We start from the raw sequence: 24966 nt of genomic DNA, 5'->3' as shown, positions 1-24966 counted from the left end.
TTGTGCATAAATATCTTTTATAGTTATTAGCTTAGAATCTTTTAAAAACAAACCAATCAACTCTCTCTTACCCACCTCATTCCTGAGAACAAAAGCCCTGATTCTGATGGGAAGAACCACAACCCCCAGGGGATAATTTCCTCAGAGATCTGCCACTGCCCAGCAGGCCTTGCTCTCTCCAGCTCCTTCCCAGCAGCTTCTGGCCACCCTGGCCCTGCAATCCTGCTTGGGATCCCTGGGACAATGGGCTGTTTGTTGTTAAGATTCTGTCTGTGCTCTTCAAAATACTCTCTCATGAAAAGGACCATACAATGAGCAAACAGCAGGCAGGGCAGGGTGGGGCAGGATGAAGAGAAAGAATGAACAAACCACCAATAACACTCAGCAAGCACTTACTTGGCACCTACTATGTGCAGGCCCCAGCTAACCCCACTGCTGAGCTGCCCGGGCTGGCTTCACAGAGCCTGCCCCTTCTCCTCTCCCCAGGCTGGGTTAATGTTTGCTTAGTAGATAAGGTGCTTTGATCTCCACCTGGAGTTTCAGTTACTGTAAAGAACGCAGTGCTGAGGAGGGCTGGGGACAAAGCCCCCAGACTCTGCCAGTCCAGCTGCTGCAGGACAAGCCTATGCACACTGCAAATACACTCTGAGACAGGGGTTGAGCCTGGCACTGTCCTAAAAACAAGACTTCAAGTGCTGATTTTCACTGCTGTCAATGGATTCTCGTTGGAAGCGCCCCAAGAACAGAACACTAACCTGCCATTTTGGGTGAGGGCAAGAGAACAGAGACTGGGTGACACATTGATCAGAGGTCCTGCTGCGGACCCCAGATGCCAGTGCAGCCCAAGAGCAGGGGACAGAGTGCTTCTCTTTGCCCAGCAGCTTCCTTTGGTCTGACTCCTCAAGCAAAGGTGACACCCAGATATGGCTGGAATTCAAGTCTCCTCCTGACTTCCTCCTTCCTCCCAGCCCTGGAATAGGTGACAGGGCTAAGCCTGTGGCTGCAGAAGCTGGTGGAGAGCGGAATCAGCTCGGGGGAGCTGGTCCTATCTCACAAGCAGCAGCAACAAAAGCAAGGAGGGCCCTGGCAGGCACTGGGCACATAAACAAGCAGGGTTATGTTCTTCCCTGGGCTGGAGAGTGCGTATGTGTGCATGCGACAGAGACGCAAAGAGTGCCCTTTGGCATTTGCCAGAAAAGCCTTTTGGAAAAACAGGGTGTGACCCTGTTGCTACAGCAACCCAGCCACACTCTGGGGCTCACATGGTATACAGTGTGATAAGAGGAGAGGAACCCCCACTGAAGCCCAGGGCTTGAAACAAGATAATTCCTAGGAAGCAGGCTGGCAAATAAAGGGACACATTCAGGAAAACTAGATACAAATGTACAACACAGAGTTTGGAAGCAACCCTTCAATGATCCTCTCCTTCCTGAGTCCTGGAATGAATCTGAGTAGAAGACATGAGCCCCACATTTATTATGAGCAGACAGAGCCTCAAGCCATGTTCCAGGACATACATAGAGCAATGTGTCCACAGTACTTGGAAGCAGTGCCTGGGTCTGTGGTGGCTACTGCCTGGGCCTGATGGGGGTTTTCTCAGAGGCAGCCGCACTTAGGACTTGAGGAGCCAGCTGTCATCATGAGTTGTCCTGGTACGTGCCTGTCAGACAACACCCATAGTGCCCACAGCTGCCAGGGAGGGATCTGCACAGGAGCAGCTAGTTGGACAGGCCGATGGGATGGGAGGGAGGAAGTGAGCTGGGGGCCCCAGGGGACCCTGGGGGTGTCCCAAGTGATTGCAGCTCCTAAGTGACACAGAGAACTCAACTGCACTGCCACACCAGCACCACTGCTCCAGGCTCAGGCGTGGGCATCAGCGAGGCCCTGGAGGGCACAGACAGGGTGTGCATGCTCGGCTCTGTCAAGGGGCTACAGAGCTGCAGATGCCTGTGGCTTGGCTTCTCTGCTCTCCTGCTTGTTCTGTTAAAGCTAGGGCTGTCTACACACATGGACACGCTTCTCTTATCTGGTAAGCAATGAGAGTCTTGACACCAGAGTGGACAAAAGAAACTTAGGCAAAGGGGCTGATACGCGCCGCCATCATGAATAAAAGCCACTCTGCCTTCAACGAATTACACCTTCAGTAAGAGGAGCTATACGAGCTACTCTTCAATGAGGAATGGCAAGTCATTAAAATGATGCCGGTTAAAAACCCACTTCATGGGTGAATGAGTAAACAAACTGTGGTGTATCCTTACAGTGAAATATTACTTGGCTACACAAGGAAACTCTGGACATGCCCAACAACATGGATGAGCCTCGCAAGTGCTGTGCTGAGTGAGAAGCCAGACAAAAACCCTAGCTCCATTTCTATCCCTGGTTCTCAACTGGGGGCAATTCTGCCGAAGGGGACATTTGGCAATGTCTGGAGACGTGGATCATCCTCACACCTGGGGGAGGGAGAGTGCCTCCGGCATGTAGGAGTAGAGACCAAGGACACTACTCTAACACCCTACAAAGCACAGGACGACCCCAAAACAATCGTCCAGCCCAAAGTATCAGTAGGGCCAGGGCTGGGAGATCCTGATTTATAGGAAATTCTCAAAAAGGCAAAGCTATAGTAAGGAGAGTGTAGATCACGACTTGCCCGAGGCTGAGGGAGGGAATCAGCTGTAACAGAGTCCAGGCATGAGGGAACATTTTGGAGTGATGGACATGTTCTGTATCATGATTGTAGTGGGGGCTAATGCAACTATATACATCTGTCAAAATTCATCAAATGGCACACTTAAAATTGGCAAATCTTACTCTATGTAAATTATCTCAATAAAGCTATTTCCAAAAAGGGGCAGAGAGAGAAAAAGTGACAATTTGGCCCTGGAAGCAGCTGAGGGCTGAGATGGCTGATGCCCACACACATTCCACCGCCCCAGCACCGTTAGCAAGAGCGAGGGCATCTGCATTGGCATGTGACAGGCTGTTTGCTGATCCCCGGCCGTGCGGTTTCTCGAAGTGAACAGCAGGGTCGGCTCAGGTGATGGTGAGAAGAGGCCGAGGATCCCATCCACACCCACCCTGTGGATCACCCCCTTAGGGCAGGCCGTCGGCTTCCCAGCAGATGCACACTCTGCTTCCTCTGCCCTCAAAGCCAAATGTTGCACCCCTAGACACCACTTATAATAAAGAGCAAACTCTAGGTTTTAGGAAAATCCTGATTTTTATAGGATTTGAAAGACTCAAGCTCCATCAGAGAACTCAGGGATTAAGGCCCTCCTGCTGAGGGTCTGGGCTGCTCAGCGTTATCATGTTCCCACCCAATCCGTCTTCAAAAAACAAACAGAATGAACGATTCCCAGCTCCTTTAGTTCAGGAAAAGGAGAACAGGCTCCGGAGTACAACTCCCAGCAGAGAGGTCCTACTGGGAGAAAGCCTGGGTGGGAGGGACTGAGTGCTGGAGCAGCACTTCCAGGTGGTCCCTGGGCTCTGAACCTCCAGGGCTGGAGCCAGTAAGCCACCTCGACAAGACCGCAGAAGGCAAGAGCCTGTTTGTGAAGATCAGCGGGATGGGCAGGGGAGCTGGTAATGGCTGCCATAGAGAGGGAGGGCCAACCCCACCAAGGGCTCTGGATTCAGATACTGGGAACTCCCCTTGGGTTGGGCTTTGGGAGCCCTGTGAAAGGAGCTGGGGGGTTTTCTAAAAGGATTAAAAGGCTGGGGCTAGCACAGGACTTGATAATGTGTGCTGTTTTCCAGAAACAGAGTGTCCCTGCTCTCCCAAGTCACAAAGAGCCCCAGACTCCAGGGCTGAGGCATGTTCCTGCCTGGGGACAAAGCAAAGTGCCAGCAGAGGCCACATGCTGACTCCCTGAGCCACATGCAGATGCCAGCAGAGAGGGGGAGGAGGGGGGGCAAAGACAGAGGACAGGCCTCGGGCACTGAGGGAAGCAGAGACCAAAACACGCTCCCAGCTGAAGGGGCCCTGAATTCCCTCTTGACAACGCTGGCAACTGACCAAACCCAATAAAATGCCACCGTGAATACGATTTCCAAAGAAGAACTGTTCCTTGGGCGTCTCACCCGGGGTATCCTAGGAAATGCCAAAGGCCTTGAGAGGGAGCCGAAGGGACTGTGGTGTTCATAGCAGACAGAAGCCCTGTGAAGTGGCAGGCCTGGCATGGTCAGAAGCCAGGCTGCTAGGGGCAAGGCTGAGAAACGCGCCTCCTACCCCCTACTCCCCCAATACTCACCCACGAGTTCCTGGGGGTCTCGCTTTTCTGCTTCTGTATTATCCTGCAAAAGATAAACAAATACAAGGAGGTAAGACTGGGGCTCCTGAGCCAGCTATTCTCCGCTGAGACCACTCAGGGTTCTTAAGGATGGAGAAAAGGTAAAAGCACTGCCGGGAACACTAAGGGTAAGCTGATGCCTCAGGGGCCTCTGGCACCCCCGAGCCTCTGAACCCTCTTCTTTCCGCATCGAAGCAGCCGGATGCTCCAGAGTACCACGCTGGTCTCTCCTCCACGCCTCTTCAGTGACCAAACCCAACACTGAGAACACACGCTAGAAAGCCTGCCTCGGCCACCTGGACAACGTATGCCCTGCCTGTTGCGCTCTCCTGGGTCCAAGGAAGCGTGCCTGAATGGAGTGCAGAGCTCAAGGCCCCAGCTAGCCCAGACACCACTGCCTCTACCACTGGTACCAAGGAAGCAAGAGGTGACTGCTTTGTAACAGCAGACTCCTGAGATGAAAATGCAGACTAGCTGCTCCCAAGAGACTTTTCTTGTTTTTGGTTCAAAAAAGGGAAGCTTTATCATGAGGATAAAGGGGCAGCTTATGGAACCTCAGAGCAAGCATGTAGTGAACCTTCAAAGAGTGACAGAACACGGTTTCCAGAGAGGTTCTGGGCTCAAGGCAGCCTCTCTCTGGCTCTCAGCTCTCTTTACATGGCTTTACACTCCCTTCAAAGAAAAGCTTCCTCCAATCCTGAATGCAAACACTGTCCCATGACAGTCACGTTCACATGTCCTGCAGAAACCGGAGAACAAAGGCTAGACGTTTTCTGGATTTCACTACTCCATAGTAAATGTTTCATCTAAACCAAACTCAATGCTGAGAAGGCCATGGTCCAAGCCCCGAGTCACACGTCTTCCCTTGCCTCTATTGTCCCAAGTGTAAAATGGCAAGAACACACCTGTTTCCCCCATTTCTGGGTTGCTGACACCAAGCCCCTCAAACCCAGTTACAACAACAACGTCAAAGGCCACATTTGCTAATGATCAGAAGAGCAGAAGCAGAGTTCACAGAAAGTTGTGGGAAACCAGGTCCTTTCCCTCTGATCAGTGAGGCAGGAGAGACAGGAAGCACCCTGCACAAGACCTTCTTGGGGACAGGTGCAGAGCTCCGCAGACTCCACTTACACAAAGATATGGCACACCACGCCACGGCTCAAAAGGAGGATGCCAGGGAGGCCACCCAGTTCCCTACCCCGAGCCTAGACTCAGTCTTAGACCCCTTCCCAAAAAGTCCCTCTTGATGCCGGGACAGGCCAAATTCCCCATTCCTGTGAACACTGCAGCTATTCTTTCAACCTGGCGGGGCACCACATCCGGGCCAGGCTGCTTAGTAACCGTCTCTTTGGGCCACTGCTCCCTGCCAATCAGGTGGGCAAAGAGGAGGCTGGGAGCGGGCAGGGAGGCGCGCCTGGAGGACTGCCACACCAACTTCAGGTTGTAGTCATAAATCAGCGGCTCTACAGAGACTGCCAGTCTCTCAGGGGACCAACAACAATGCCTTTGTAGCAGTGACTCTGAAGAAACCAATGTTCCAGAGTGTCAGTAACAAAACATGGGGCTGTGAAATGTCCTTAAATTTCCCCCTAGGGAACAGCTTTTTGGGTGCTGATTATGGGAAAACATCAGCTCCTACCTCCCCGCTGCCAGCTGGCTGATCATACGGGACTGTCCATTCATTAACTCTTCCTCCAGCCCCCACTCACCCTTCCCCAAGGTTCCACACCACACCATGCCCACCCCTTCTCATGGACTCACTGCAGAAGCCCAATCCCCACACAGGGAGTCTACCACATCTACCCCAAAGCCACAGGAAGTGTCACCGAACACACAATGGCTCTTCAAAGGGAAACACACTTGCCACTTCAGGGGCTCCTTAGGTAATGTAAGAGGCTAGGAGCCTCCCAGTGGCTTCTTGTGGCTTTTGTGACCCTGGAGATGGAAAGGTGTGTGGGGTATGTGTGCTGCCAGGCCCAGCTGAGGTTGTTGAGTCACGTCTCTGGAAGAAAAGAGATGATGGGGCAAAATCACAGGAAGTATTTTATGCCTTTTAGTCTTTCCGTTTAGCTCTGTTCTCCAGTCCACACCCCCAATTATTCCTTCTATGCCTAAGACATAAATATACTGGGTAGTTGGGTTTCAATTTAACAATTAGTCTGGTCTTTGCTTTTCTATCCTCTTACTACAACAAAAGTGTGTGGCATGCCCAGAGCATACCCTAAGCTCACAACGCTAGGACTCTAATTCAGTCCCCAACTTGAGGCCCAGAAACAAGGCCCACCCAATTTCCCAGCAGCAGAATCCAGCTCCACAGGCCATCCACCCTCAGTGCCTCTGAACAAAGTACTGACCAACGGACTATGGACCCAACTACAAGTTCAAGAAGATTCTTCTGCCTTACGAGAACCTGTTAAACCAAACGCATGAAGTAGCCTGGACAGCTCGGAAGCCACATGCACACTCAGGAAGTGGCCAGAGCTGCGCTAAGGTCTCCTAAGAAGACGCTGGAATCTGTGTTGGTTCAGATTCCCATTGGTGTCACAGTCACCCTTCGGACCTAGAAGGCTCTGGAGAATCAAGCTGGGAATCTGCCTCCTGCGGCTATACCTTGTCACGTTTAGAATGTGATTCTTCTGCCCTCTGAGTCCAACAAGCTGGGCCGTGAGCTTGCTGAGCCCTGGGCGCCTCTGTCACTGTGCCAAGCTTCTCCGGAAGAAGAAAGACTACAACCTAAGTTCTCTGGATCCTAAAGTGCCCACTTGGCCAGGCATGGTGGCTCACGCCTGTAATCCCCTCCTCAAGAGGGAGGCCAGACTGCTTGAGCCCAGGAATTTGAGACCAGCCTATAGTCCCAGCTACTTGGGAGGCTGAGACAGGAAGACCACTGGAGCCCAGGAGGTCAACGCTACAGTGAACTATGATCATGCCACTGCACTCCAGCCTGGGTGACACAGGGAGAACCTGGAATACCTCAGAGCTGCCTTTTAGTACCATTTACATACCACCATCCACTGAATCAAGTTTCATCCAGTGAAAGCAGCTCTATTCAAATAGTGACCATATTCGTCTATAACGACCTCCACCACAGGGAGGACAGGCCTAAAGAGACACCTTCTTACCAGTCATGTCTCAGATACCAGGCATTCAGTAGCAAAAATGAGGCCGGGCACCGTGGCTCAAGCCTGTAATCCCAGTACTTTGGGAGGCCAAGGCAGGCGGATCATGAGGTCAGGACTTCAAGACCAGCTTGACCAACATGGTGAAACCCCGTCTCTACTAAAAATACAAAACTTAGCCGGGCGTGGTGGAGCTTGCCTGTAGTCCTAGCTACTTGGAAGGCCGAGGCAGGAGAATCGCTTGAACCCTGGAGGTGGAGATTGTAGTGAACCAAGATCACGCTGCTGCACTCCAGCCTAGGTGACAGAGTGAGACTCTGTTTCAGAAAAAAAAAAAAAAAAGAAAAGAAAAGAAACCAAGCACCCATGACAGTTATCATGGAAGCAAGCCACGTGTCAGAAAAAAACATGTGATGAAGGATTGATTTTATAATTTTTTTAAAAAATTGTTATTTTATTTTAGATTCAGCAGTATATGTGTAGGTCTGTTACATGGATATATTGTGTAATTGATGGTAAGGTTTGGGCTCCTAGTATACCCGTTACCAAAAAGTGAACATTGTACGCAGTAGGTAATTTTTCAACCTTCACTTCCCTCCCATTGAAACGTTTTAAATGGTAGAACTAAGGAGACAGAAGAAAGGTTCAATTATTTTAAACTGTCAGTTGTTCAAGGCACTGGTGTTATAACACCTGCTGGAGGGGGAGATTCTCACTATGCCCTCACAGAGGCAGGAAGCGGGAAGAAGGTTATGAGGATACAAGTAAAAATCAACAAGAAAGCACTGTTCCTTTCCCCCCCGCCAGCAGTGTTTTGAAATGCACAGGAAACACCTGTCTTGACTCGTATGAACCCACCTACTGGCCTCCAGGTAGAAATTCTCAGTTGGTCAAAGTAATGAACTCATCCTGGATGTCTACTCACCAGGCATCTGTCTAATTTGCCAGAGGGCGTGGAACCCGCAGCCCAGAGACATGAGCACAGACAGCGAGAACAGGCTGAGGGGTTTTCACCCAGGTCCTAGGAAGGTGAAAACAAAGTGCCTCGCCTAGGAAAGGAAAGCTGCTCCTGGGAGAAGAGAATAGAGCCACCTCTTCAACTCCCTCATTCAAGTCCAATCAAGACACAAGGAAAAACAGGCCAGGCACTCTGGGAGGCCAAGGCGGGCAGATCACTTGAGGCCAGTAGTTTGGTACCAGCCTGGACAACATGGCGAAACCTTGTCTCTACTAAAAAATACAAAAATTAGCCGGGCATGGTGGTACATGCCTGTAATCCCAGCTACTTGAGAGGCAGAGGTTGCAGTGAGCCGAGATTGCGCCACTGCACTCCAGCCTGAAAGAGCAAGATTCTGTCTCAACAACGACAACTAAAAGACACAAGTGAAAACAAAAAGAGAAAAACAAAAGTCAAGCACTTTGGGAGGCGGAGGCGGGTGGATCACGAGGTCAAGAGATTGAGACCATCCTGGTCAACATGGTGAAACCCCGTCTCTACTAAAAATACAAAAAATTAGCTGGGCATGGTGGCACGTGCCTGTAATCCCAGCTACTCAGGAGGCTGAGGCAGGAGAACTGCCTGAACCCAGGAGGCGGAGGTTGCGGTGAGCCGAGATTGTGCCATTGCACTCCAGCCTGGGTAACAAGAGCAAAACTCTGTCTCAAAAAAAAAAAAAAAAAAAAAGGAAACAGAGAAGGGAGGAAAGAGGAAGAATGGTTCAAACGCCGAGCTGGTGGAGGAGACCAATCTGGGCTGAGGCCTCCTCCTCTGCCTATACCCCTAATCCATCTAGACTCCACCTGAGACTAAAGGCCCAACAATCAGAGCAGGAGGTGGCTGTGGCAGGCTGGGGGCTGTCCCTGGAGAACAGTGCTCTCAACCTGCCAGTTTGGTTTCTTAACCAACTGTGACTGAGACCTGGAAGATGCAATAGCCACGACTGTAGGTCAGTGGCAGGGACCTGATTCTTAGGAACTACAGAACCTGGAATATGGTTCCTCCTGCAGGGAATACAAAAGTCCAGCCAGGGATGGAGCTGCCTGGAGTACAGGAAGGAAGTAAAAACAATATAGACTCATGAAACTAGACAAGCTGCCATTTGATCTGGGAGGATTTACTCAGCAGAGAAGCACCAAGTCCTGAGTAAGAGAGTGGAGGTTTATTTACAGCCAACAATGCTCCCTCAATCCTTCCTGGAACTGGTCCCGCAAAGCACACACAAAGCTCCAGTGTCAAACTTGAGTCCCACAAGGGAGCCGCCACATTTAAATCCCGCCAAATCCAAATGTCACGTTTTCTTTCCAGCTTGGGGACCAGCAGGCACAGAGAAAGCACTCTGAACAGGGCACAGGGCAGCCAGCCCCGAGGCCATGGGTGAGAATGCTACAGACTGGGGGTTTTCTGCTGGACAATGTAATCTTGCATCTTACAAGTAGGTGGCAGCTGGGGAGGCAGATTAGTAAAATGACTCCTTCCAAACCTTTATTCTCTCAGACCTGGGACAGCCCATAGCCTGATGAGATCTCACTTCATGAGCCCAGTAGCTCCTTAAAAACAGATCCTCACTGTGATCCATGAGCCCTCAGGATTCCCTGCGGCCATTTCAGCCTCTTCCTCCCCTTTCTGCACCTAGGATCTTTGCAACGCCTGTCCCCTGAAATCACCTTCTCCCCACTCCTGCCTAGAAAGCCCTTTGCAGACCTCAGGCCCAGCCCAAGGAAGTCTTCCTCCACCCTCATGACCACCTGGCCAATGAGGACAAACTACCTTACTCTGAGTACCACAAAAATCACCACCTGTAACAGCCTGGCCCACAGCAGGTGCTCAAGCACTGATCTCTCTCACACACACACATATACATATCAACCACTATCAGTTTTTCTTCAGTTCAGTTTAGGTTCCACACCTACCTTTAGCTGTTAGGTTTTAACTTCAGACTCCAAGCCTGCTCAACTCCACATTTAGTTTCGTGTGTAGATTCACTGGAAACGTCAGACGGACAGGCAGCAGAAGAGCAGCTAATGAAAGGGCTAGGATGCATTAAAAGGCTGCCAGGGGGCAGGAGAAGATGGGGAAGGGACACCAATACTGAACTACAAAAAAATTTCAAACCCAATTCTTTGCTTGTCTTCCTGTATCATCTTTTTTTTTTTTTTTTTTAGACAGGGTCTCACTCCGTCAAGAGGCTGGAGTACACTGGCACAATCATAGCTCACTGCAGCCTTGACCTTCTTGGCTCAAGCAATTCTCCTGCTTCAGCCTCCCAAGTAGCTGAGATTACAGGCATGTACCATCATGCCTGGCTAATTTTTAAATTTTTCATAGAGATGGGGTCTCACTATGTTGCCCAGGCTGGTCTTGAACTCCTGGGCTCAAGCAGTCCTCCTGCCACAGCATCCCAAAGTGCTGGGATTACAGGCATGAGCCACCACGTCCGGCCCTGCATCTTCTTTCTGAACACTGGGCCTAATGCTCCTAAATCCTAAGACAAAAAGAATTCCTGTACAGTTAATTCATTTATTTTTTTCCCACGGATAATTTATTGAGCATGTATTATACACCAAGCAATGCACCAAGCACTGGGGTTAAAATATGAAAGCTTGGCCGGGCGCGGTGGCTCATGCCTGTAATCCCAGCACTTTGGGAGGCCGAGGCAGGTAGATCACAAGGTCAAGAGATCGAGACCATCCTGGTCAACTTGGTGAAAACCAGTCTCTTAAAAAAAAAAAAAAAATGAAAACTCAATCTAGGGGAATAAGTTTAGGTATTATGCTAAGCTCTTCAATTAAGAATCTCATATAGGGGGCTGCAGTGGCCCTGGCCAGATGTCCTGGTGCTTGAGGAGGCGAGGCCATGAGTTCAAGGCCAACCTGAGCAACGTTACAAGCTCTCATTGATTAACCAAAAAAAAAAAGAATCTCATTTAATTTTCACAAGAGTCCCATGAAACCGCGTTCTTAATCATCAGGCAGTACAGCTGCTTCAGAACAACTGATATGCCATCTTCCAGAAACCCTCTTGGGGGCATCAATATAACAGTCAAAACAAGGTTTTCTGAGATCAATGTGAGTTACTTCAGGTCGCCAAGAAAGCAACAATGCTGGGTTACCTTTATAAAATACCACCAAGTTCCAGAAGGAAATGATGTTGGTTTGACAGAGATATGGTTTGGGGCTAGGAGTGAGAGCTGTCAGCAGCTCAGCAAAGCCTCCAAACCCAATGCTGCGTGGGAACATCCCACCCCAGGGGCCAGACACCAGCCACTGCCACTGGAGAAAGCCCGTTGCCAGCACATTTCCTTTACTTGTATCCTGTTGGCCAGGATTGAGCCACTGCCATGGACACATGGCCTGCCTGGGAATGGAAACACTCAATTTATCAGAAAAATGGGCGGAAGTTGGTGGGGCCCCTTGGGACACATTGGGATTGCCTTTGCTCTTAGGCCGCTTACTGATGAGAAGGCTCTGCTGCCCCAACCACAGAGGGTTTCTGTAGGAATGGTTGAAACAGGAGTTTGCCAAGACTTACTAAGCCAGTTCTAGAATTGGCCTTGTAGACTGAAGACAAGGTAGAGAGGGGAAGGGAAACAGTTTCTTTCTCTATTTGAAAAATCCAGCTAAACATTTACAAGGCCCATGTGGCTCAGCATAGCTCCTGATGTTCTGTTACATGGAGGTAGCCATTTCCAAGGGGAGACTTTTGTTATCTGATTATTCCAACTGCAATTTACATTTGATTCAAGACACTTGAAGATTTTTGGTTTCTTGAAAGTTATAGAAGATGGTCAGAGAGGGCCATTCCCTTTCTGTCTCATCCCCAGAGTCAGGAGCAGCTATATCTAGCTCCAGAGGTTGCCTCACACCAAGGATCTGAGTCAAGCCCTTGGTGATGGGGCCAGGAAAGGCTTTTTCCCTTCAAGGCTTCCCACAAGAACAGTGTCTTTGTGCTTTAGGTGGATATATTTGGGGGGTTGTGGGGAGCTTGGAGCCAGACAAGGACAAAAGAGACAGCTTTGTGAGGCTGAAAATGGCAAAGTGACATCTGCAAGGCACACAACTCTACATGGCTACCAAATTCCAAAGACATTCCTTCTGAGAGGTTGGCTGACAAGCTGAGGAGTGGAGTTATAGCAACATCTCAGGCAAATATACCTGCAGTTCCTGAAAACCAGGGCGGCAGAAATGCAAACTGGTCATCGTCAACACACTGGTAGGAAGAGGACTGAGTTATTCAGAGGGCCAAAAAGAATGCCAGCATCTTTAAAGTGCAGCCCAGAGAATATTTACCTACCTCCAAAGTTAGGAATACAAATTAGCAAAATCCTATCAAACCCAGAAATCACACAGCAGCATTTCAGGAGACATGGATTAAAATACAGAACGATGGTTGGAAGTGCTGGAACCCTAAGGGCAGGCAGTTCTCTGCATCATATAATTTCAAAAAGATGAGTCCCAGATAGGGAAGGAGGGACCCAGCCACACCTCGGTTAGCAATTCATGGCATCTGGCCCTGAAGGGAAGGAGGTATGTTGGGGCTTGCACACTGACGGAGGGCGGACCAGACACGGGGTGGCTCCCTGCGGGCTGCAGAACCACAGGAGTTGGGTGGAGCTTCTGGGAGTCTCAGCTTCAGGTTACTCGGATCAACTGCCATGAGAAAGGCCCCTCTCGCAGTGCGATGGAGCTAAGGAGGGGTCAGAGGGAGAATAATGGTCATTGTTCCCTTTCCATGAGATCACAACTTCCAACAACTACCAGCATTTCTACCAGCACTGTTCAGCTTAAGATGTAGTGAGACCTTCTTTGGAAGGGGGCAGGACGAAGCCACAGCAGGCTTGGATTTCTTTCTTTCCCTTGGGACAATCGAATAGTGACTTCCATGGCTGGCCTGTCTGCCTGTCTTTCTGTCTCCTGCTCAGATCTGGTCACCACCCAGCAGACCCCTAGACCCCTAAAAACCCTAGACCTCAGGCTGGGGTAGGTTCTCCCCACCACAGTCACTCCACAAGCTTCTCAGAATTGCATGTCTCCCAGCTGTACAAGGCAACCCTAGTGGTGTTGAGGAAAAACCTAAAGAAGGCCATCCGGCGTGCTGAGTGCAGGGAAGTGCCAAATGCTAGGGAGGCTTGGGCACTCTCAACAGTTCAAGGCCCATATTACAACTTCCAAGAGCAGAGTGGATGGCTCACAAACCAGCAATGGTCAAGGGCCATTTCCTTCTCTGGTCCTGGGTGAGTCATGCTGTAATTTTTTCCCCTCCTAATTAGCATTCAAAAGATCACAAGGTATGGGAGACAGAACAGAGGGGCAAGTGGGCTAATAAAATCAAGATGGAGGGACCAAGCATATACTCTCCTGCTCACATAGCACCCCTGCCATGACACCCTAAACATAGCACTACAAGTTAACCTACACTATTCAAATTCAAGTGTCAAAATAACCCTATGAGGTAGACATTATTATTTCCATTTGAACACAAGTAAACATAGAGAAAACACAATAAAGCAGCTTTGGCTCCAAAGCCCAGTTATTCTTCAGCTTCCCAATTTCCCACATTCTCCCTCTAGACGAAGAGGCTACAAAGGGTAATGGTTTGTAGGAAGCTATTCGTTCAGCCACTGGGTGTGCCAATAACAAAGACCAAGAAGGAAAAACACCTCTCCAGGAATGATTCTCTAGCAGGTCACAGAGAGAAGCAGGTATTAACACCCTGGACTTAAGGGAAGGCAGCCAGAATTATTACCTTTCAGCTGTAACGATCAGGGGAAACAGCTCTAAAGTCCATGGTGCCCCAGTGAGTCATGTCTGAGTTAACTTATTCAGAAGGGCTGGTCCTGCAGGCTTAATCATATAAACCATGGGGGCTACCACCCTATCCTTAGCCTAGAGACTTCCCGGGGACTCACAGAAAAAAATGCTACTAAATCCTGAACTCTACTCAGCTCTTCTACCTTCCTGGATGAACAGCCACGTGAACTTCCAATAAGAACACGAGCTTACAGGATGAGTTATTTCCTTCTGACCCAAGCAAAGAACATGGCCCATTTCCTGCTCATCAAAGAACTTCATTAGAGGGAAACTGCAGACACAGCATTCAGTTATAAAAACCCATTCAAATTTTACTAGTGTAATGTGCTTATTTCTGGATTTAATCTACATAGCTGAAGAAAATATAAGAATAAGGTAAATGGGCCAGGTACAGTGGCTCATGCCTGTAATCCCAGCGCTTTGGAAGGCTGAGGCTGGTCAATCACCAAGTCAGGAGTTCGAGGCCAGCATGGCCAACATAGTGAAACCCGGTCTCTAAAAATAAATAAATAAATTGAAATAAATAAAAAGGGAATGAGATAAATGATGTGAAAATCTGTGCCAATGACTGGTGTCACCAGAAGAACAAAAGTTGGTAGATCTCAAGGGATTTTTTAAAAATCTTCTCCCTTTCGAAATTTTTTTTTTTTTTGAGATGAAGTTTCACTCGTTACCTAGGAGGGAGTGCAATGGCGCTCTCTCGGCTCATGGCAACCTCTGCCTCCCGGGTTCAAGTGATTCTCCCGCCTCAGCCTCCTGAGTAGCTGGGATTACAGGCATGTGCCACCATGCCCACCTAATTTTGTATTTTTTTTAGTAAAGACGGGGTTTCTCCATGTTGGTCAGGCTGGTCTCAAACTCTGGACCTCAGGTGAGCCACCTGCCTCAGCCTCCCAAAGTGCTGGGATTACAGGCATGAGCTACTGTGCCCGGCCTGGAATATTTAAAATTTTTTTAAAAAATTTGGCCTGGTGCCATGGCTCATGCCTGTAATCCCACCACTTGTGGGAGGCTGAGGCAGGCAAATCATTTGAGGTCAGGAGTCTGAGACCAGCCTGGTTAACATGGTGAAATCCCATCTCTACTAAAAGAATACAAAAATTAAACAGGCATGGTGGTTTGCACTTGTAGTCCCAGCTTCAGGGGAGCCTGAAGCAGGAGAATTGCTTGAACCCAGGAGGGAGGTTGCAGTAAGCTAAGATCACACCACTGCACTCCAGCCTGGGCAACAGAGTAAGACTCAGTCTCAAAAAAAAAAACAAAATTTGTTTTTCCTCATAGCAGCTTTATTGAGATACAACTCATATACAATTCTTTAGTGTTCTTTTTTTTATTTTTTATTTTTTAAAGACAGGGTTTCACCATATTGGTCAGGCTGGTCTCAAACTCCTGACCTCAGGTGATCCACCTGCCTCAGCCTCCCAAAGTGCTGGGATTACAGGCGTGAGCCACCGCGCCCAGCAAGTGTTCATTTAAACAATTTTTTCTTTATCTTTTTTCTTCTTTTCTTTTTATAGATTTTGGAGAATGAGTGTTCATTTTAAACTGTTCATTTGTGTCACATTGCTATTATAATTACACAGTATAGCAACACTGAAGATGTTTATAGACAGAGACAAAGTTGGACACAAAACATGTTATTACAGGCAAACATAAAAGAAGAAGAAACATGGTTGCACGATTAGCATTAACGGGATTAGGTGATTTTTTTTTTTCCTTTCACAACATACTTGATCTTGCTACAATAATTTGACAATAATAAAAATAAACACAATCTAGAAACATTTTAGGTCAGGAGTGGTGGCTCACACCTGTAATCCCAGCACTTTAGGAGGCTGAGGTGGGCGAATCATGAGGTCAAGAGATCGGGACCATCCTGGCCAACACAGTGAAACCCCATCTCCACTAAACATACAAAAATTAGCTGGGCGTAGTGGTGTACCCCTATAATTCCAGCTACTTGGGAGGCTGAGGCAGGAGAATTGCTTTAACCCAGGAGGTGGAGGTTGCAGTGAGCCAAGATCGCACCACTTCACTCCAGTCTAGCGACAGAGCAAGACTCCATCTCAAAAAAATAATTTATTTTGTAAAAAAAAAAAAAAAAAGTCCAGCTTTCTGTTTGAGCGTATGGGAGAGTGAGTGTGAGCGTGTGTGTAAAAAAAAAAGAAAGTCCAAACTTAACCCCTGAGAGATCAACTTTGCTCTTCTGTTCAGCAGAGTAATTCTCAGTTCTCAGGGCTCTCCAGCAAGGCATCAACAAACCACCTGTTTGCAATACTGCAAAAGGACTCGGGGGTCCTATCTCCTAGCACACCACACACCCTTCAATATCAGGAGGAATGCAATCCTATGCTGCTTGTTTATGAAAAGCAATAGCAACTTCCTTTCAGATCTGAGTCCTGGAAGGGCAGCAAATACAGCAGGAGCCCAAATGGGAAACACTTGTGCTCTGCAGAGATCCTGCAGAAGCTGCCTGTGTTCAATAAAGAAAATATAAGATTTCAACCTGCAGTGCTGCCTGCATGCAATTGTTGGCAGGCTCCTCAAAAGTTCTTCCTATAATCAGCAGTCAACAACAAATTCCTGGGAAATTAGCCCCTTAGGCAGTTTTCAGATATTTGATTCTGGTACTTCAAAAGATCTGCAGTAATGCAGGGACGGTGGGAAGGAATTGAGAGGACAGTGGGTAAGGGAATTACCAAGTCAGCTCTGCCCAATACAAATCCTCGTCTAGACTGTGAGTCAGTAACTCGAGTCAACTGGGAGACCTGGTCTTCTTCAGGGTGGGTATGAATAGCCACTGAGGGAGAGAACCACTCACCCAGTTGGACCAGGCCTCCAGGGGAGGCTAAGTGAGGACTTATCAAGGCCCCTACTCTGGAACTCTAAGACAATCTACTGCCGCAGTCCCCAAACTGTGCACCAAGGCACCTGGGGTAACGCAGCAAACTCACAAAGCTGCCACAGGATATTTAACAAGACTGTCACAGGAAACACAGCCTTATTCCACATGTCACGTACCACACAAACTTACGCATATTATTTTTTCAAGCAGCTACTAAATTGAGGACAGTAATACTTATTATCTGAAGCTAATGACCTAAGAGACAGAACTATTCATTAGGCACTTCTCTTGTTTTCATTCATCCATTGGTACACATAGACATTTCTTTTTGTTTCCCTTTTGCAGACAGAGTCTTGATCTGTGGTCCAGGCTGCAGTGCACTGGCTCGGATCTCGGCTCACAGCCACCTCCGCCTCCCAGGCTCATGATCCTCCCACCTCAGCCTCCCGAGTAGCTGGGACTACAGGCACACACCACAATGCCTGGTTAACACTTGTAGTTTTTGTAGACACAGGTTTCACCTTGTTGTCTAGGCTGGTCTCAAACTCCTGTGCTCAAGCAATTCTCCTGCCTTGGGCATCCCAAAGTGCTGGGATTACAGGAGTGAGCCTCAACACTCAGCCTCCTTAGGCATTTCTTTTGGTCCTGGAGGTCTGTGAAAAACTAAGGAGACAAAGGGCAGTGAGCCGACCTACAGGCACCTTCTGACCTATAGGATGAGGGTATAATCAGACTTAGTGACACTGAAAAGGCCAAGCACTGCTAAAAGTGCTTTGTGTTATGCCAAAAGCACCTTCATGCACATCCTCTCACACTGCAATCACGATCACCTTAAAGCAGGTCTCATGGCCCTGACTTCCCAGTTGGAGCCGAGTGAAGCTTAAGTTATACGCCTATGGTTCCACAGCCAGAGGAAAGCCAGGCCAGGGCACAACCCAGGTCTTCCAACCATGAGTCCACCAGACTGGCTCGAAGTTGTGTCTGAACTTCACTTTTTAGTACTACTTTAGGGATCTCAGAATTTAAAAAACGTTTTCTTTTACTTTTACTGAGTTTATACACGCCTTTAAAAAAAAATGTCAGAACAATTCTCTCCAACCCCCACCTGATGCCACCTCTTTGACCCAGAAGACGCAACTTTGTTTTTACAGATGTACGCTCCTGGGCTGGGAAGATTCTTTTCCTAGATCTGAGTGTGGACCGCAGCACCTCAGGGAGGCCGGTGTTCCCATCCCTCCCAGTTAGCTGGCAATAGGCTGCTCCATCTTTCTTGCTCCAGGCCGTCAACCCCCATGTTTGTTTTCAAAGGAAGGGTGTGTCAGGGACAGTGAGTAAGTGGAAACAGCTTCATCCACAGGAACTGTAGGAGTGGAGAAAAAAATAAACAAGGGAAACTGACCAGGGCAACAGAGGTAAAAATGGACAAAAGAGAGTGGCAAAAGGGATGTTCGGGTGCCAAAGGTAAACAAGGGGAGGAAGCACTTCAGCCACCAGGCTCTCCTTTGCTGGAGTGAGGTGCTGGCCCCAGGACTGTCACTTCTGGTCTGACTTTTTCCAGAACTGCAGTGCCACCTTCTGTTAATTTGTTGCTTACTGAAGAGGCAAAACCAGAAACTTGAAGTTAGAGACAAAAAAAATAATGGAACAGAAGTGCAACGCTTCTCCAACCTCCCGTTCTCTAGTTTGGAGCAAACAGTACCCACAGAGCTGATCCCTGCTGCCCCGGCCCAAAGGACAGGACCAAAGCCTCCCTGCACAGGTGGGCCAGAGTTAGCTCTTATTCATGCTCCCAAACGTGGGACTCTGCGTTCACAGGAACCCCAAACTTCAGAGCAATAAAAACTAGGGCAATTCCACAGTCTGTGCACATTTTCAAGTCAACAGATGATAAAGTTAGAGAACACTCAACTTTGCTTATATGCATAATGCCCAAGTCCTTTCAAGGAACCCCTTGGGGTTTAGTCCGACCTCTACCCACACAGTTCTTTTAGGATATTTATGACAAGCAGTTTCTTAAAACTTGCCTGAAAAACCACTAGAAACAGGGCGTTCACTACCTTATGAAACAGCTCAACCTACTTTTGGACGGAGATCACAACAGGTCCTTTGCTATGCGAAGGTGAACTTCTGTGGAATTCTATCGGCAGCTTCAGGTCTGCCTCAGACTGCCTTCGCCTTTTCCTCAGCAGACCTTCAGACACCAGAGCGCAAGCACCGGCTCTTTCCAAGTTTTCAAGTCTTCTCTCTTCCAGCTCTACCTTTTCCTCCCGTGACGCGCTTTTGAGTCTCCTCACCTTTACTACTGCTCTATGAGCGCACTCCAGTTTAAAACATGAAGTCTGCTCTTCCAAAACAGGCTGACAACACGGTGTAAGCAGCCTGAGAAGTGTGTGCAGGAGGAACTGGAAGTGGTGGTCAGTTCAACCTATGCTACTGAACGAAGACACACCAGACACTATTGAGTCAAGTACAGCCGGCCGTCTGCATCTGTGGCTTCCGAATCCATGGCCAAAACTCACCTCTGATTGAAAATGTATGTGTGTGTGTGTTTTTTTTTTAGTTGCATCTGTGTTGAACATGTCAGACCTTTTTGCTTGCCATTATTCCCTAAACAATAGTCTAACCACTAGTTACATAGCATTTACATTGTATCAGGTATCATAAGTAATGTAAAGATGATTTAAAGTATACTTACAATTCCCTAGGCTATATGCAAATACTACACCATTTTATATCAGAGACTTGAGCCCCTGAGGAGGGGGTCCTGGAATCAATCTCCACAGATAGTGAGGGACAACTGCATTTTACTTTTAGTTGAACCCCGTAAAATTAATGAGGCAGATTTTATTATGATTATTTTCCTGATGAGAAGAACTGAGGTTAAGGGACTTCCCCAAGAAAACCCCGGTCTCATGCCAGAGCTTGAACTCCTCCCACCATGCCAGGCCTGAATCATTTTACTCTGAATATTAACCCATCCTCAATAAAGCTCAAGACCCCATAAGGATAATAACTTAACAAACATTTTCAGAGCAATAAAAACAGCTCTCAAATAACTACTGAATCACTGACTGATGATTTCTGTATTAGAATAGTGGTTTTTCTAAGCGGTCTGCAAAGTCTAACTGTTTTAAGTCATTGTCTTTTTCATTGTGTTGACATTTGTGCAAGCAATGGTGGGTAAACTGCTAGCCTTTAGAACAAATCAAGGTGGCAGCACCAAACTGTAGCTATAGTCATTGTATGCTCAGTTGATTAAAAAAAAAAAAAAAGCTGGGTGTGGTAGCTCATGCCTGTAATCCCAACATTTTGGGATGCTGAGGTGGGTGGATCACTTGAGGTCAGGAATTTGAGACCAGCTTCGCCAACAGGGTGAAACCCCAACTTCACACACACACACACACACACACACACACACACACAATTAGCCAGGCATGGTGGTGCACTTCTGTAATCCCAGCTACTCAGGAGGCCGAGGCAGGAGAATCACTTGAACTGGGAGGTGAAGGTTGCACTGAGCTGAGATCAGGCCACTGCACTCCAGCCTAGGTGACAGAGTGAGATTTTTGTCTCAAAAAAAAAAAAAAAAAAAAAAGCCAATTTCACTTAAGAATGTTCTGCCATAGGCTGGGTATGGTGGCGCATGCCTGTAGTCCCCACTAATTGGGAGGCTGAAGCAGGAGAACTGCTTGATCCCGGGAGATTGAGGTTGCAGTGAGCTGAGGCTGTGCCACCGAACTCCAGCTTGGGCAACAGAGTGAGACTCTATCTCCCAAAAAAAAACAAAAAGAAAGAATCTGCCTGCCAGAATAGTAAAAACGATTAGTTTTATGACATCTTGACATCTGAATACAAATCTCTTTAATATTTTGTGCAATGACATGAGTGGGATGCATAAATATCTCTGCTGGGTAACAAGGTCAGATGATGTCTCAGGGAAAAGCACACACAGCAATGCCCCCTGGGGTATATGCTCCAAGACTCCCAGTAGATGCCTGAAACCTCTGACAGTACAGAGCCCTATATACACACTAGTTTTTTTCCTATACATACATATCTATGATAAAGTTTAATTTATAAACTAGGCACAGTAAGAGATTAACAATAATAATAGAATAATTAGAATGATATACTGTAATAAAAGCTATGCAAATGTGATCTCATTCTCAAAATAGCTTACTGCATGTAATATTTTCAGACTGCAGCTGATCCTCAGGTTACTGAAGCCACAGAAAAGGGTGGACCACTCTTTGTGATTATTTGAGTTACCAGTTGAACTAGCAGTTTTCTTCATGAAACACCTTTCTTTTCTTTTTTTTTTTTTTTTTGAGACAGAGTCTCACTCTGTTGCCCAGGCTAGAGTGCAATTGTGTGGTCTCGCTTCACTGCAACCTCTGCCTCCCAGGTTCAAGAGATTCTCCTGCCTCAGCATCCCAAGTAGTAGGGATTACAGGTGCCCGCCACCATACCTGGCTAATTTTTTGTATTTTTAGTAGAGACAAGGTTTCACCATGTTGTCCAGACTGGTCTTGAACTTCTGATCTCGTGATCTGCCCACCTCAGCCTCCCAAAGTGCTAGGATTATAGGTGTGAGCCACCGCAACTGGCCTTGAAACACCATTTTTATTTGAAAGAATAAAACTAGTTAACTGGACTTCGGTATTTGTTAGACATTTTCTCAAGACAAAAGCCTGTCACTTCAAGGAAAGCTCTGATAGCACAAAATGAAAATGATGAAATTCAAGCTTTCAAACAAAAATTATTAGAAACATATTATCTTGAAAAATGTGTTGTTCCTTATTGTGGGCTTGCTAAAAGGTTTCCAACATTTAATGATTTTCTGATGAGATCAGTGACAACACTAATAAATACCACTTCTTTGATACCACAGAATAAAAGGGGCCAGGCACATTGGTTTACACCTGTAATCCCAGCACTTTGAGAGGCTGAAGTGGGCAGATAATGAGGTCAGGAATTTGAGACCAGCCTGACCAATATGGTGAAACCCCATCTCTACTAAAAGAAAAAGAAAAATTAGCTGGGCGTCGTGGCACCCACCTGTAGGCCTAGATGGTTGGGAGGCTGAGGCAAAAGAATCACTTGAACTCAGGAGGTGGAGGTTGCAGTCAGCCGAGATCACACCACTGCACTCTGGCCTTGGCAACAGAGCAAGACTCCACCTCAGCAAAAAAAAAAAAAAAAAAAGATCTGTATAACTCAGTAAATCATCAATTTTCAAATCACCAAATGGCAAGACAGACCAGCAGATTTTAGGGAAGCAGAATACAAAGTTCACTGGTAAGGCCTCATATTCCATGATGTAACTAACCTTTCAAGGATACTATCACTTGTTGAGTTTTGATGAAGTATAAAAGAAGAATACAGCTGTGCTCAGTGGCTCATGCCCGTAATCCCAGCACTTTGGGAGGCTAAGGCAGGCAGATCATGAGGTCAAGAGATCGAGACCATCCTGGCCAACATGGTGAAACCCCGTCTCTACTAAAAAAAAAATACAAAAATTAGCTGGGCATGGTGGCGTGCGCCCATAGTCCCAGCTACTTGGGAGGCTGAGGTAGGAGAATTGCTTGAACCCAGGAGGCGGAGGTTGCAGTAAGCTGCACTAGAGCCTGGCGCCTGGCGACAAAACAAAACTCTCTCTCTCTCAAAAAAAAAAAAAAAAAAAAGAATACATACAATTACCTGAATGCAAAAGCAATTATGAGTATCTATTAAGCCAGACATTAAAGAGACTTGTAAAGTGGTGACACAGTGCCACTCTTTGCATTAACTTCTTTTTTGGAAATACTTATTTTTTCTTCTTTCTTTTCTTTTAAAGACAGGGTTTCACCATGTTGGTCAGGCTGGTCTTGAACTCTCAACCTCAGGTGATTCGCGATTCACTGGCCTTGGCCTCCAAAGTGCTTGGATGACAAGTGTGAGCCATCACGCCCGGCCTAATTTCTTTTTTTTTTTAATGAATGAGAGGTTCTTATGTTGCCCAGGTTGGTTGCCTTGAATGCATAGCCTCAGCTCCTCAAGCGCCAGGAAAACTGGCATGAGCCACCGCAGCCCTGGAAATACTTATTTTTTCTAAAAATGTTATTTATGTTAATAGGTTTGCTTGTTTAAGACAAGGTCTCAGTCTGTCACCCAGGCTGGAGTGCAGTGGCATGATCACAACTCACTGCAACCTCTACCTCCCAGACTCAAGTGATCCTCCCACCTCAGTCTCTCAAGTAGCTGGGACTTCAGGCATGCACCATCAAACCCGGCTAACTTTTGTATTTTTTTATAGAGACAGAGTTTTACCATGTTGCCCAAGTTGGCCTCGAACTCCTGGGCTCAAGCAATCTGCCCACCTAAAGTCTCCCAAAGTGTTGGGATTATAGGTATGAGTAGCCAGCCAGGTCTGTTATTTTAAAATAATAACTAAAAATGTCTCTGTTTTAACTTGTAAGATAGTAAATATCAATACATAAAACCAAACTGAACAAAAATTCTGAGATTTTCAATTCTTAATTGTGTAAAGAAACCAAAAGGTTTTGAGAACTACTGAAAAAATGAAAAGATCTTAAAAAACGAAAGTAGAAGGGAGAATGCCATCTAGTGGAGGAGACAATTATGGCAGTAATCTAATTGTTAAAACAATTCTAACGAAGATCCACACTTGTAACATATTCCATTGTCAGACACTTCATATACACTGGCTCACATCTGTAATCCCGGGACTTTGGGAGGCCAAGGCCAGCAAACTGCTTGAGTCCAGGAGTTTAAGACCAGCTGGGCAACATGGCAAAACCCTTTCTCTACAAAAAAAACTTTCAAAAATGCCAGGTGTGGTGGCACATACCTGTAGTCCCAGCTGTTTGGGAGGCTGAGGTGGGAGGATTAATTGAACCTGGGAGGTTGAGGCAGCAGTAAGCTATGACTGCATTACCGCACTCCAGCCTGGGCAACAGAGTGAGACCCTGTCTCTTAAAAAAGTAAAAAGAAGCCGGGCGGGGTGGCTCACGCCTATTATCCCAGCACTTTGGGAGGCTGAGGCGGGTGGATCACAAGGTCAAGAGATCGAGACCATCCTGGTCAACATGGTGAAACCCTGTCTCTACTAAAAATACAAAAATTAGCTGGGCATGGTGGTGGGCGCCTGTAGTCCCAGCTACTCAGGAGGCTGAGGCAGGAGAATTGCTTGAACCCAGGAGGCAGAGGTTGTGGTAAGCCGAGATCCTGCCGTTGCACTCTAGTCTGGGTAACAACAGCAAAACTCCGTCTCAAAAAAAAAAAAAAAAAAAAAGAAACTTCATATGCTTAAAGCAGAATGTTCAAAATTAAGGTTTTCAAATATAAAAAATATTGTTACATATCAATTAAAAAAAATGTAGAACGGGTGTGGTGGCTCATGCCTGTAATCCCAGCACTTTGGGAGGCTGAAGCAAGCAGATCACTTGAGGCTATGAGTTCGAGACCAGCCTGGCCAACATGGTAAAACTCTGTCTGTATTAAAAATACAAAAAATTAGCCAGGCATGGTGGCTGGCATCTGTAGTCCCAGCTACTCAGGAGGTTGAGGCAGGAGAATCACTTGAACCCAGGAGGCAGAGGTTGCAGTGCGCAGAGATAGCACCACTGCACTCCAGCCTGAGTGACAAAGCAAGACTGTCTCAATAAGATAATAAAAATAAAATGAAAACATGCCAGAAAGTTCTGGATTTGGGATACATGCTGCTATGTGGAAGGCAGTCTGAGGCCAGCTCAAGCAAGAGGGTGCCAGGGTTAGGACTAAGACAACAGTATCACAGAAGACTCATGCTGGGGATCATTTCTAGTCCTTGGAGATGCCGTGAGAACTATTCAAGGCCTGGCAGCCACTGGGGATTGAGGAACATCTAAGTTGGCTCTGTCTAAATCTT

The 24966-nt window shown here is 47.3% G+C and overlaps 1 protein-coding gene and 2 long non-coding RNA genes across 14 annotated transcripts in view; 1 reads left to right on the top strand and 2 right to left on the bottom strand.

Annotated features, from left to right (window-relative positions):
• The window catches only part of SAP30BP (SAP30 binding protein), a 62691-nt gene that overhangs the window by 7959 nt on the left and 29766 nt on the right, over positions 1–24966 (bottom strand). For all 12 annotated transcript variants that reach the window (XM_078374662.1, XM_054256502.2, XM_078374666.1 and 9 more), the window contains one exon: positions 4248–4290. In XM_078374662.1, the coding sequence (XP_078230788.1) occupies positions 4248–4290 (43 nt within the window). The remainder of the gene's footprint in view (positions 1–4247; positions 4291–24966) is intronic.
• On the top strand, positions 13191–14509 carry LOC118153878 (uncharacterized). The gene is made up of 3 exons (XR_004743580.2): positions 13191–13635; positions 13972–14103; positions 14347–14509. It is a non-coding gene; the product is annotated as an uncharacterized LOC118153878 (long non-coding RNA).
• On the bottom strand, positions 15477–24340 carry LOC144582713 (uncharacterized). The gene is made up of 2 exons (XR_013535994.1): positions 22116–24340; positions 15477–20602 (listed from the first exon to the last, which is right to left on the bottom strand). It is a non-coding gene; the product is annotated as an uncharacterized LOC144582713 (long non-coding RNA).

This window comes from Callithrix jacchus, chromosome 5 (genome assembly GCF_049354715.1).
Source record: "Callithrix jacchus isolate 240 chromosome 5, calJac240_pri, whole genome shotgun sequence".
Lineage (NCBI taxonomy): Eukaryota > Metazoa > Chordata > Mammalia > Primates > Cebidae > Callithrix > Callithrix jacchus.
Note: the sequence above shows the minus strand (reverse complement) of the source record. Positions and strands in the feature narration are given on the sequence as shown.